The sequence below is a fragment of the Diabrotica virgifera genome, chromosome 3 (genome assembly GCF_917563875.1).
Source record: "Diabrotica virgifera virgifera chromosome 3, PGI_DIABVI_V3a".
Lineage (NCBI taxonomy): Eukaryota > Metazoa > Arthropoda > Insecta > Coleoptera > Chrysomelidae > Diabrotica > Diabrotica virgifera.
In genome coordinates, this window is record NC_065445.1 from 17,463,982 (window position 1) to 17,477,939 (window position 13,958).

Sequence of the window (13,958 nt, forward strand, 5' to 3'; positions counted from 1 at the left end):
CTAGTTTGAGTCATTCGCCAGGTGTACTTAAAAATCTTCGGAAGGTTGTTTATAACCCATTATAATCCAGCGTCCTAGTTATAGATCAGTGAAAATTTATTTTTTGTTTTCAATCCTTAAAATCTGTTTTAATTGAAAGAAAAATTTTCCATCGATATTTTAGGCGGTAGTAAACTAAATTCTGTTCTGAAAATGTGATGTACAAACTATTAACCAAGATATTAACAAACAGATTAACAACTAAATTAGATGGATACCAGGCAAGAGAACAAGCCGGATTTAGAAAGAGCTTCAGTACTGGTGACCACCTTTTAACAATGAAGATATTAATCGAAAAAGCTAACGAATATCATATCCCGCTATACATGGCATTTATTTGACTTCGAAAACGCATTTGATAGTGTGGAACACTGGGCAGTAAAGAATTCCCTACAAAACAGCAGAATAGACTACAGATATACCGACTTAATTACAAATATAAAAAAAAAAAAAATCAATGGGACAATCCCAATAGTTGGCTGTATACCATAGTTTAAAAAACCAATACAGAAGTAAAAACTTCGAGATGTATTCTGGTATAAAATCGTTTATTTAAAACTATAAAATGTCATGGATTGCAGAACGTTTTCGTTCTAAACAGAACATCTTCAGTGCATCCTGCCGAGTATTTTGAAACTAGCACACTGTAAATAGTGTTAACATCATCATATATGGTTTACATAATGTAATATGTTAAAATGTTATGACTACAAGTCGATGTTAATAGATAAAAAGTTGGTCTGTGCTCATTGAATTGGCAAGTACCTAGCATCTTCGAGCAGGGAACCATGGCACCCTTTTAGCATGTGTTCCACTTTATCTTGAATTGGCAAGTACCTAGCATCTTCGAGCAGGGAACCATGGCACCCTTTTAGCATGTGTTCCACTTTATCTATTAACATCGACTTGTAGTCATAACATTTTAACATATTACATTATGTAAACCATATATGATGATGTTAACACTATTTACAGTGTGCTAGTTTCAAAATACTCGGCAGGATGCACTGAAGATGTTCTGTTTAGAACGAAAACGTTCTGCAATCCATGACATTTTATAGTTTTAAATAAACGATTTTATACCAGAATACATCTCGAAGTTTTTACTTCTGTATTGGTTTTTTACAAATATATATATAATAAGGCAACAACAACTATTAAGCTAATAAAACAAACGGAGCCTATTAAAATAAACCGAGGAGTAAGACAAGAAGATACCATCTCGCCCAAGCTATTCAACCAAGCGCTAGAAGATGTGTTCAAACAACTGCGCTGGGATGGCTTGGGTATAAACATAAACGGGCAATATCTGAATTACTTACGATATGCTGATGATATTGTATTAATAGTAGAAAGAAGTGAAGAATTACAAAGAATGATGGAAGAACTAGATAGAGAATCGGCAAAGATAGGACTGAAGATGAATTACAGTAAAACAAAAACCATGACCAATCAACAAGAAGGACTAGTAATTACAGTGGCACAAACAAGAATAGAACAAGTAAAAGAGTATATCTATGACAAATCACTAGATTAAATAAAGAAAATCAGACCGAAGAAATAAAGAGAAGAATAAGATTGGCCTGGGCATCATTCGGAAAACTATCTTATATTCTAAAGAACAGAAAATACCCGCAATACCTAAAAACAACAGTCTTCAATGTATACTCCCTGTTTTAATATATGGCTCTCAGACATGGACGTTTACAAAAGAGAATATGGAAAAGTAGCAAAGACAGAAAGAGCCATGGAAAGACAAATGCTGAACATTAAACTATCAGATAGGAAGAGAAACGAATGGATCCGTAACAAAACAAAAGTGAAAGATGTCTCTACCCAAGTAGCAAAGCTTAAATGGAAGTTCGCCGGACACACCCTACGGCAGAAGCATGAAAGATGGACTAAGATGATTATACATTGGAGACCGTGGACCCACAAACGAAAAAGGGGAAGGCCACAGATGCAATGGTCAGATGACCTGAAGAAACACTGGGTCAAAATGGATGCAAATTGCCCAAGATAGAGAGGCATGGAAGAAGGAAGAGGAGGCCTATATCCAAGGACGGATGTTTAGGGCTGATTAGATAGTAAACTGAATTCTAATTTTTGTTGTATTATATTTCCAATTTCCTTTCCATTAAACAAATCTGTTTGCCAACTTGTTTCTCTCTCTTTTCACGTCATCCGCATTTCTCCAGGGATATTATCTGGTCTAGGTCTCCACGGATATTATCTGGTTATTTTTATTCTTGTTTGGGTAATTGCTGGTTGCACTAATTAAGCTTAGGGACCGTTCAAGTATTACGTAATGCACGTTGGGGGGAGGTCAAAAGTCTTAAAAAATTGCGTTACGTAATAGTTGAAAGCCCCATTACGATGCGTTACATAGGGGGGAGGGGAGGTAAAAATCTTCAAAAATCGCGTTACGTAATACTTGAACGCCCCCTTAAGCTCCAGCTTAGCACAGCTCAACTTATAGATAGGGCCGCCTTAAGTCTCACTTACATTGCTCCATAATTTTCGATTTTTATCTAAGCACATCTTAACTACAAAATATAATATATCTATATTATATTATCTTGTAGTTATAATAATATAATATATATAACTACAAGATCTATATTGTAAGACTAAGTTTAAGACGAAATCCACGTGGAAATCCATTGTGGCAAGCTGAAAATTGATCTAAGACTAAATGATGCAAGTTTAGTAAGCTGAGCTTAAGACACGTAAAAAGCTTAAGATCTGTTGGTGCAACCAGGCATAAGTTCCTTATTAATTTCCCCTTTGCACTAATGTCTGTTATACAACATTTTTAATCAGGGATAATATTACAAATTTTAATAACACTTTTATTCGTAGACTTAACTACCTAACACTCTAATTGTTCACTCTTCTGTAATAACCATGTACTTTCATGGTTTCTTTTATTTTTAACAGATGGCAGCAGTGAGCATACATCTGACGGCGAAACAACGACTCAAGATGGCACAATTAAAGCTCTCGTTATTCCAGAAAAGGCAAGTTCCTTCAGCATACATCCTGGACGATTGTGTAAGGATGAATGCTCGTATTGCTTTGGAAAATTCGGTCTTTTTGACACTCCATGCCATATCGCTCAAATGAAAAGTGTAGATAGACAGAATAAGATATTAGCAAGTAAGTATTTTTTATTGGTTGTCAAATATATTATAGCCACTCCCGTTTATCCGCGAGCGGATTATCCGCGGTTTTTAGAAGGTTTTTTAATATTAATGAAAACCTACTTTATAAACTAGATCTCTGAAAATATATGATTTTAAAGAAAATTTTAGTTTATTCCCAATAAATACATAAAGTAATTTATTTTTTATATGCAGGAATATTCTATTGTTGCAATGTAAAGTAACCAACAAATACGGCTTAAGTTACGGCTTATCCGCGATGTTCGTTATCCGCAACAACCGTGCCACTCCACCCCACGGATAAACGGGAGTTAATTGTATACAGAGTGAGTTTTATGTATGGAAACACTCAATTATCTCTAAAACGGTTTCCACGATTTTTATAAATTTTGGTAGGTAGAGGTTTTATAATGCGGCCGATATTATAGTGCTAATTACATTGTTGTCATATTTTCCGTTTTTCTGGAAGTGTAATAAACTTTCTTATTTCAAATGGAACACCTTGTATATTTTTTGCGTTTTGAAGTCCTTAAGAAATACCGATTATTTTTGATGTTATATTCCCTATACCTAAATGCCATAAGTTCGAAGTTATTGCTACATTTATTTAAAAAAATATTTTAACCAAATTATAAAAATCAATTTTTTGGCCCGGGTAAACACTATTTTAGGTTGTTTGGATCATTGGGAACAACAAAGATATTTTGTAATTTTTCTCTAAAATTAATCGTTTCCGAGTTATAAAAAAATTAAAACTGAAAAAAATCGAATAATGACGATTTTCAAAGTTCAAGAACACAAATTAACAATGTTATTTTTGAAACTGCGAAGTATCCAAATTCAAGCTCAAGGCCTATTTGATCAGCTACCGATAAGTAATTTGAGATTGTTTCATTTTAAAACATTGTTTTTTAGTTGTTATGCACTTCATTTAGCCCGATCGCCCGTTCTCTCATATGCACTTCATTCAAAATTAAAAAGCAATCTTATCCAATAAAAGGAGGCAAAAAATCTTATAGTCCGTTCTTTAACGGTAAAAATTGCAAAACCTCTAAATTTTAAAGAACCGCTTGGATTGACATGAAATTTGGCATACACATAGCTAACAAGTCAAAGAAAAAAAGTTATATTGTGCCAATATGTACTTTTGCCCTGGGGGTGGTTTTCACCCCCTCTTGGGGGTGAAAAAATATTCGTCCAAAGAAAGTCAGGAAATGGATAAACTGGCTAATTTTAAGTAACTTTTGTTCTACAGAGTTTCTTCACTAAGTCAATATCTTTCGAGTTATTTAGCAGTGAATATGTTCATTTTTTCAACAAAATAACCACGCTTTTATTGTAGACGGTTTTTCGCAAATAATTCAAATAGTAAGTATTTTGTCGAAAAAACATTTTTAGCAAAAATATAGCCTGTAAAAAATTTAAAAAAATGGTGTATATATCACGTCTCTACACCTAGCAGAAGCAGAGTTATAGCTAATGAAAGGTAGGTTCATATTCGTCAAATTCCAAATGGAATACTTTAATGTGAAATAACCAAAAATGAAGCACATTTCGGGGAAAACTCATTACAACTTATTTAAAGTGTTTAAAAAAAAGCTTCATTTTTGTTTTATAAAAAAAATTCTAGCATCAAAATTAAACAAGTTACGCCCAAAATAAAGTTAGTCACTTTTGGTTTTGGTAAAAAAATCGAGAAAATCACCCCCTAATTAGTATCTTAAATGAACTTAATCGTTACGACTTCACAAGTTTCTTGACTCGTGTATATATTGTTTATATGATCTGTAAGTTTCATCGGTTCAAAGTCCTTATTATTGAAAGGGCTGTAGTTAAAAGGAGTTGAACGAGTCACTGATCACAATGCAAATTTAGAAACACCCAATCTCAATCAATTTTTGTCTAACAGAAAAACAAAAAAATACATGATATTCAGAAAGGCAAATCTGACTTTTTTTGTTTTTCGAGATTTTTGGTATCTCTAACAATTTTTAAGTTATTTTGAAAAAAGCATATTTTTCAAAATTTACATTTTAAAAAATTTTACTTTGAAACCAAATTTCTTCAAAAATAAGCACAAAATTACAAAAGATCTTTTTTATTCCCCATGATCCAAACAACCTAAAATAGTGTTTACCCGGGCCAAAAAAATTGATTTTTATAATTTGTTAAATTTTTTATAAATTAAATAACTCCCAAATTATGGCATTTAGGTATAGGGAATATAACATAAAAAATAATCAGTATTTCTTAAGGACTTCAAAACGCAAAAAATATACAGGGTGTTCCATTTGAAATAATAAAGTTCATTAGATTTCCAGAAAAACGGAAAACATGACAACAATGTAATTAGCACTATAATATTGGCCGCATTAGAAAACCCCTACCTACCAAAATATATAAAAATCGTCCAAGCCGTTTTCGAGATAATTGAGTGTTTCCATACATAAAATTCACTCTGTATAACATAGTATGTACCTACATACTAGAAATTGTTAAAACCTATTACAGTAAATATTCAACACTTGCCATTTTGCTTCAGTCACTAGTTTGATGACGAGCATTGAAATATAGAAAATCCATGGACTGTAATCGTCGTTCACTGTAATCGTCCATGTTGCCCAGGGTGTTGATTATTGAAGTTTCCATAAACGATAAGAGCGGTGATAGCGTACTAGCGAAGCAAAGTCATGATGGCATTTCTTTATACCTATAGTTTATTTCACGTTAAGAACGGAACGGTGGGCTTATGCAGATCAGTGTTGCCAAAACTCTCAGGCACGTGTTACTACTAGACTGCCGTTATACGATTCATTCTAATCAGACGGCGTGGCATCGGCGCGCTTCTATCGTCCATAAGAAATACGTGACCCTATCTATTGGGCTGTGTGGAAATAGGATTGGTCGAATTTTGCAACATATCATGCTGAATTTTTTGATAAACCGTGTGGTAGTTTTAAGAAGTAGTGACGTAGCTAGGGTGGGGCGGAGGGGGCGGTCCGTCCCGGGTGTCACCCGTTCATGGGTGACACCCGAGAGTGAGAGACCTGATCACAAAAAAATGAATTGTTAGTTTGTAACTTTACTTATTTTACAATCAAAATACAATTCGATATTATATTGTGAACACACGAAACCGAAAAAAATCGAGTTGAAAGAGGCATTTCTTGGATTTATTTCCGTTAAAAGAAAAAAGGCAGTTGATCTAAGCAAAGCAAAATAGGGGCACTTAGCCTTTATATTTAAGAAAAACGTGGTCATATTGCAATAGATGAAGCAATAGCCGACATTCCCACCGAGAAACGAATTCGACGTCAAAAACGAACAGACGGTGAGTTAGCTACCGATACAGGATCTAGAAACCAGAAACCACACTTCGAGCAGAACTTTAAAAGGATAGCTTGGAATGATTTGACCTATTCAGTGTTAAACTCGAAACTGGAGAGGTATCAGAAGCACACCTCCTGCTAGAAATACCAAGACTCGGAAGACATTTACAAGCGGCCAATATTATAGTCTCTAAATGGTTAACTGTAGACTTTTTAAAATTCATTGTGGAATGGGATTTCATGGAATCCCTCCCAAACTTAATTGTCGCGTTAAAATTGTTTATGACCATTTGTGTATCGGTTGCTTTATGTGAGAGAAGTTTTGGCAAGCTAAAATTTATCAAGAATTACTTGCGAGCAACAATGACGCAAATAAGGTGTAAATAAACAACACAAAAAAATAAATAGAGAAAATGTGGTGTCAGAGTTTGTAGCTGGTAAAGCTAAAAAATATAGACGAAGTAGTTTTCAATCCTAATAGTAAATTATTAATATTGAAAATATTAAAAATATTACTAAAAGATTTTTAAATTGAAAACTTATTGGTACACTTTCCTGGTGACACCTCCAAGACTTCTACAATTTGCAAGTCAAATGGATGCTGCAGTGAAGACGAGAGGGAAGGAATTCTACACTATGCAACTCACATCCCCCGTCTGCAGCTGGTAAAGTTCCAACGGAAAATGCACCTAGTTACTCTACGGAGTAATACGACTATAAAATAAAAATGTATACCATTTTTATTCAGTTGCAATGCGAAGGCAAAACAATCTTACTTTTCAATTAGAATACGGAGTGCAGTACAGTCCCTTGAATCGCGATTTTCTTCGAACTACTTCGTCTTTCAATGCCAGATGGCGCTAGCCACCTACTATCATCACTTCAGTTGCAATGGGTGGGAAAACCTCTCGATGCGAATCAGTTAAAATATTAAGAACAGTGCCTACGTTCTTTCCGATGAAGGCTCCAATAAGAGCCGAAAATCGCGATTCAATGGACTGGACTGCACTCCGTATTCCAATTGAAAAGTAAGATTGTTTTGCCTTCGCATTGCAACTGAATAAAAATGGTATACATTTTTATTTTATAGTCGTATTACTCCGTAGAGTAACTAGGTGCATTTTCCGTTGGAACTTTACCAGCTGCAGACGGGAGATATGAGTTGCATAGTGTAGAATTCCTTCCCTCTCGTCTTCACTGCAGCATCCATTTGACTTGAAAATTGTAGAAATCTTGGAGGTGTCACCAGGAAAGTGTACCAATAAGTTTTCAATTTAAAAATCTTTTAGTAATATTTTTAATATTTTCAATATTAATAATTTACTATTAGGATTGAAAACTACTTCGTCTTTCAATGCCAGATGGCGCTAGCCACCTACTATCATCACTTCAGTTGCAATGGGTGGGGAAACCTCTCGATGCGAATCAGTTAAAATATGGAGAACAGTGCCTACGTTCTTTCCGATGAAGGCTCCAATAAGAGCCGAAAATCGCGATTCAAGGGACTGGACTGCACTCCGTATTCTAATTGAAAAGTAAGATTGTTTTGCCTTCGCATTGCAACTGAATAAAAATGGTATACATTTTTATTTTCTAAAAAATATATTTTAATTCATTCACATAATAGTATAGTAGGGGAGGAAAGTATGCTAAATTTGCAGTTATTCGAGCGCTATGGGGACTTACTGGGTTGTGAAGCGTAGGCGCTAAAACCAAAAAAAGTTAAGTAAAATTTTCCATTTAAGAGGGATTTTCCATTTAAGTGGAGACTTTCCATTTTTTAATATAAATTTCAATTTCTAACAATCGTTTTCTTTTCGATTATTGCGCCATCTATCCATAGAAGTGTACACACGTTAAATTGGTGCTCCCGTGCTTTTTAATTGATTTTTGCTGGAAATAAGGTATTTACTTATTAAGTTTTATTTAAATTATTGCCATCAAAGACTATTAATCGACAATTTAGTGAAACAATTAAATGCATTTTTTTGCGTTGGTCGTGTAATTAAAACATAATCACCAAAAAAGAACTACTGTTTATATACAGAATCAACTTGGATTTTTTCGCTGGTTCCAGTGGCGTGCTAGTGTATTACTCTTTTTTCATTTATTGTTTTATTCTTATTACACCATGCCTTCAAAAATTTGTATGTGTTGTAATAAATCGTTTAAAACCAACTTAATGATTCAATGTTCGGTCTGCAATAGACATTATCGACATGCTTGTGTTAACATAACATCTGAGGAACTCCGTGTCCTGAGTGATCCTGATAAAGGATATAATTGGTCTTGTTCAAGTTGTAGAGTAATTGGCAATCAAATAAGCGATTTGAAAAAATTAATTATATCACTTCAAAATGATATTCAAGAGTTGAAAGCTGAAAATGTGAAAATACAACCTAGTACACAGCAGGTGGATTTAGAAGAAGTCATCGAGGAACTTAACGACAGAAATAGACGCAAGAAAAATTTGGTCATCTTTGGAGTTCCAGATCACAGTCAACAGGGTGAAGTCGCTAATGATAAGCTGGAGGTTAATAAAATTATTAATCTCTTAGATCCGCAATTTGATATTTCAAATCTGAGGCTATTTAGGGTTGGTCGATTTTCTGATGGAAGAACTCGACCGATCAAAGTAGTTTTACGCGATGAAAATCAAGTATTAAAATTAATTCGCAATTCAAAAGTTCTTAGAAATGGAAATTATAAAAATGTTTCTGTTGCGAGTGATCGCACTCCGCGTCAAATTACACATTATAAAAAATTAAAAGAGGAACTTATTGTAAAAAATTCGGACGGCCAACAAAACTTCCGAATAAAGTATATTAATGGTGTGCCAAGAATAGTCCAAAATTTAAACTGAACAATCCCAACACCTTTTCAACTTGTAAAGAAGATTTATTATGCTACTATCAAAATGTGCGTGGATTGAACAGTAAATTGAAGACTTTTTTGGCTGCTGTTAGTGTTTCTGAATTTGATATAATTGCTATAAGTGAAACTTGGTTAAATGAGGAAGTATCCAGTAATGAATTATTTACTGATGATTACGATGTACATCGAAAAGATCGTAAATTTGATTTAGTGGATAAAACAAAAGGCGGTGGCATTTTGCTTGCAATAAAAAATTTTATAAAGTCCGAGGTAATGGATACTTCACCATTTGATCTTCAGTTTCCATTAATTGATATGTTAGTTATTAAATGCAGCATAAAGTATATCGTTTTTATGTAATGGTATTATATATTCCTGATAAGTTAAGTTTATTAGATTTTGAATTTTTCTTTGAATCTTTAGAGCAACTTGATTATTTGAATGATAATTTTGTGATTATTTTAGGAGATTTTAATGCGCCTAAATTTATTGAGAATGACATATCGGATAGAAAAACTGCAGCAATTTTAAATTTATTTAATACTAATAACTTGGATCAATATAATAATATAAAAAATACACTTGAACGAATACTTGATTTGATAGCATCCAATATAAAATGTACTGTGTCTCACGATGATTTGCCTCTTGTAGCTGAGGATGATCATCATCCGGCTCTACTAATAAATTTTAACAACATATTCTCTAAAGAAGTAACGTTTATTCCAAATTCACTTGATAAAGCTTATAATTTTAGGAATGCAGATTTTGTTAACTTATATTCAAGTATCCTACAGAGTGATTGGAGTTTTATCGAATGCTGCGACGAAGTAGATATTGCTGTACAAACTTTTTATAATAAAATTTATGACATTTTTGATAAGCATATTCCGGTTTACAAAAATCATGCTCATAAATATCCACCTTGGTTTGATTCCGAGATTATAAAAAACATAAAACTAAAAGTTAAATTCCGACGCAAATATAAAAAATCTAAGATTCATTCCGATTTTATTGAGTTTAAAAGATTACGACGACTAATAAAATATCAGGTCAAGGTGGCATATGACAACTACTTGGAGGATATTCAAACAAATATTTCTCAAGACAAAACTAAGTTCTGGTCTTACATTCACTCTAGAAATAAATCATCACGAATTCCTGGAAACATGAGTTTTGAGGGAAGTGATTACAAAGATCCGCAAGCCATAGTGAATGCTTTTGCGGAATTTTTCAGTAGTGTTTATTTAGTTTCTGATGATGAAGGTGGTTGCAATTATCCAATAAACCCATATATGACATCAATTAATTTTCAATCGGTTACAGAGGATGAAATAAATGCTGCTATCAGAAAGTTAAAAGATAAGATGACATCAGGCCCTGACAAGATTCCCTCGTTTCTTATTAAAGATTGCGCTGGTGCATTTGTCATACCTTTAACCAAGATTATAAACTTATCTATACAAAAAATGAAGTATCCAGAACTATGGAAGGAAGCAAGGGTGTGTCCGATATTTAAGGCTGGGGTGAAGTCAGAAATAGAAAACTATAGAGCTGTCTCTATTTTATCTAATTTTTCAAAGGTTTTCGAAATCGTATTATATAATAGGATCTTATCTTCTGTTCAACTTTATATTTCATCTCATCAGCATGGTTTTGTTAATAAAAGATCAACTGTAACCAACTTGGTTTATTTTACCCAATATCTTTCTGAAGTTATTGACGATAATGGCCAAGTTGATGTTATATATACCGATTTTTCGAAGGCTTTTGACAGAATTGATCATGAAGTATTACTTAGCAAGCTTTCAACATTTGGTTTTACTGACAGTGCTCTTTTATTGTTAAAATCGTATCTTCAGGGAAGGATGCAGTTTGTAGCATATAATGGTTATGTCTCAGAAAAATATCTTGCTGCGTCTGGTGTGCCTCAAGGTTCCAATCTCGGTCCATTGCTCTTTCTACTATTTATTAATGACCTTCTTGAAAATATTTCATGCGAAAGATTGGGCTTTGCTGACGATTTGAAAATATTTTCTACTATTAGGGAGCTGGATGATTGTAACCAACTTCAGCAGAATATAGAAATATTGGAAAATTGGTGCAACAGCAACAAATTACAACTTAACACAAAAAAATGTAAAGTAGTCACTTTTTCTAGGAAATCAAGTTTATTTGTATTTAACTATAGTTGTCACGATAGAATATTAGAAAAGCAGAACACGGTTAAGGATTTGGGTGTAATTTTTGACACAAAACTCACTTTTGTGGAACATATGTGTGTTAAAGTTTCTGAAGCGTTGAAAGCTTATGGGTTTTTAATTCGCAATTGTAAGTCATTTAATAATATAAAGTCATTAACATTGCTATATTATACTTATGTCCGCTCTAAACTTGAATATGCCAGTATTGTATGGAGTCCTTTCTATGATTGTCATAACATTGCAATTGAAAGCGTTCAGAGAAAATTTCTAAAATTTTTAATGTTTAAAGTAGATGGTCTTTATCCGGCTAGAGGTATAGATAATAATTACTTGTGTGATCGTTTTAGTATGTGTAGTTTAGAATTAAGAAGAAAAGTTGCATCTTTAATTTTTTTGTACAAACTTGTTAATAATGCAATTGATTGTATTTCAATATTACAAAACATTAATTTTAATATTCCAAGGTCAAATTTAAGAACAAATGTATTATTTAGGTGTACAAGAGCTCGTACAAATATTCTATGTAAGGCTCCTATTAATGTAATGTGTAGAAATTTTAATGTTATTGGTAAGCATTGTGACATTTTTTCATGTTCTCAAAGGAACTTTATAAAAGTAGCTATTGAGTGTCTGAAATAAGCACTAATTTTTTATTTTATTTTTTTTATTACTTAATTTATTTTCTTTTTCGGTTTGAATTTATATTAATTTTAGTCTAACTTGTATTATTAATGTTATTTTTTTGGTACTACTGCTTAAATCTTACCTATAGGTGTTATAAATTATGTAATATTTTTATCATTGTCCTGTAAATGGGAAACTGTTGGGCAATAAAGCTATTATTATTATTATTATTATTATTATTATTATAATTCGAAAAAATGTCTCGAATAAAAGTTCCTTATTTTTACTCAAGGAATTCAAATCTACATACAATAAAAAAATGGGGCTCCGGTGTAGGATTTTAAAGTAACCCCCCACCCCACCTCCGTGGGGGTCGTGTTTGGTGTAACTCGATAGATTTTTCAAAAATATTGAATACGTGTTGGTTGCCGTTTTTTGATCTGATGTTAATTTCGCTAAATATCGCGGGGTCCTATTTAAAATTTAAAATTTACTCCCCCCCCCTCTCCGGGGGGGGTCGTGTTTTGTATCATTCGATAGATTTTTGAAAAATATTGAACAATAGGGTTTTGTAGTTTTTCGATCTAACGTTTATTTCTCGAAATATTCGCTTTTTTCTTGTGAAACTTTGTGACCCACCCATTTCCTTACGCCCCGCTCAAACCGTCAGATTTTTAAAATATGCACTCTTTTGCATGTTACTTAACTTACCTTATCTTAATCTGACGATTTCTAGTTTTTCTGAGGATAATTTTTTTTCGGGCCCCCTTAACGAACTCCCCTGTATTCAGATCCAACATATGTTAGGGGTACAATTGCAGGGTACAAAATTTCTCCCCATGTGATAATTTGACGAGCTCGAGTAACTGCAAAAAAATCCGCTTGGGCTCCCCTACCATATAGAGACAAAATAAATAAACTGTTATATTATACTATACTATATTATACTGCAATTTCATTACATAGCTATAATTCTTAATTTTTTCATTATTCAAATCATACGTTTATCGGATTGTCGTTGATTTCATCAATCTTTATTTTTAGAATTTGGGGTGACACCATCGATTACCGCCCCGGGTGTCACCCATGCTAGCTACGCCACTGTTAAGAAGATAGACAAAACTACTTCGTAATAAAAAAGTGTTATGGAGAAATCTCACGACTAGGTCGAAGCGCGTGAACCGACATTCTGAGTGAAATAAAAAATGTAACAGGAAAAGATAAAAACTGAAGACGGGATTCAACCCTACGTGAAATACAGTAAACGCAATTTGAAATAGAGAAATTCCTTTCAAAATTTTGTGATTTACGATCCTTGAACAAATACATATGGTTATTTATGGTAAGCGTTGAGTGACATGGGTTGGTGGTACAGGTATACATTTCAAAGACCCTTTCAGCTGGGCAAACCAGGGAATACATCAGTGTCGTCGTAATTTTGTGGCCTAATTACGTTGGGTTTTAATTTTTGTCATTGTGTGAATTAACCAACTACTAATATTTTTAACGGCCTCACTGGCGCGGTGTAATAAAAATATTCTTGAAGGTAGGATGTCCAACCATGTGTCTGACCCATCTTATCACAAAGTAAATATTACTAATTTTACAGTCCTGTGGAGTTGTACTGTGCTCTCTGTCGTTCTCACTATTATACAGGGTGTCTGCGTAACTTGGAACCATATGGGAAACTTTTTTAATATCAATTTTACGAAAAAAAGTCATTC

The 13,958-nt window shown here is 33.3% G+C and overlaps 1 protein-coding gene across 6 annotated transcripts in view; it reads left to right on the top strand.

The window, feature by feature from the left end:
* Nucleotides 1-13,958, top strand: part of LOC114328850 (uncharacterized) — a 231,239-nt gene that overhangs the window by 169,362 nt on the left and 47,919 nt on the right. For all 6 annotated transcript variants that reach the window (XM_028277827.2, XM_028277811.2, XM_028277849.2 and 3 more), the window contains exon 5: nucleotides 2,980-3,198. In XM_028277827.2, coding sequence (XP_028133628.2) covers nucleotides 2,980-3,198 — 219 coding nt within the window. The remainder of the gene's footprint in view (nucleotides 1-2,979; nucleotides 3,199-13,958) is intronic.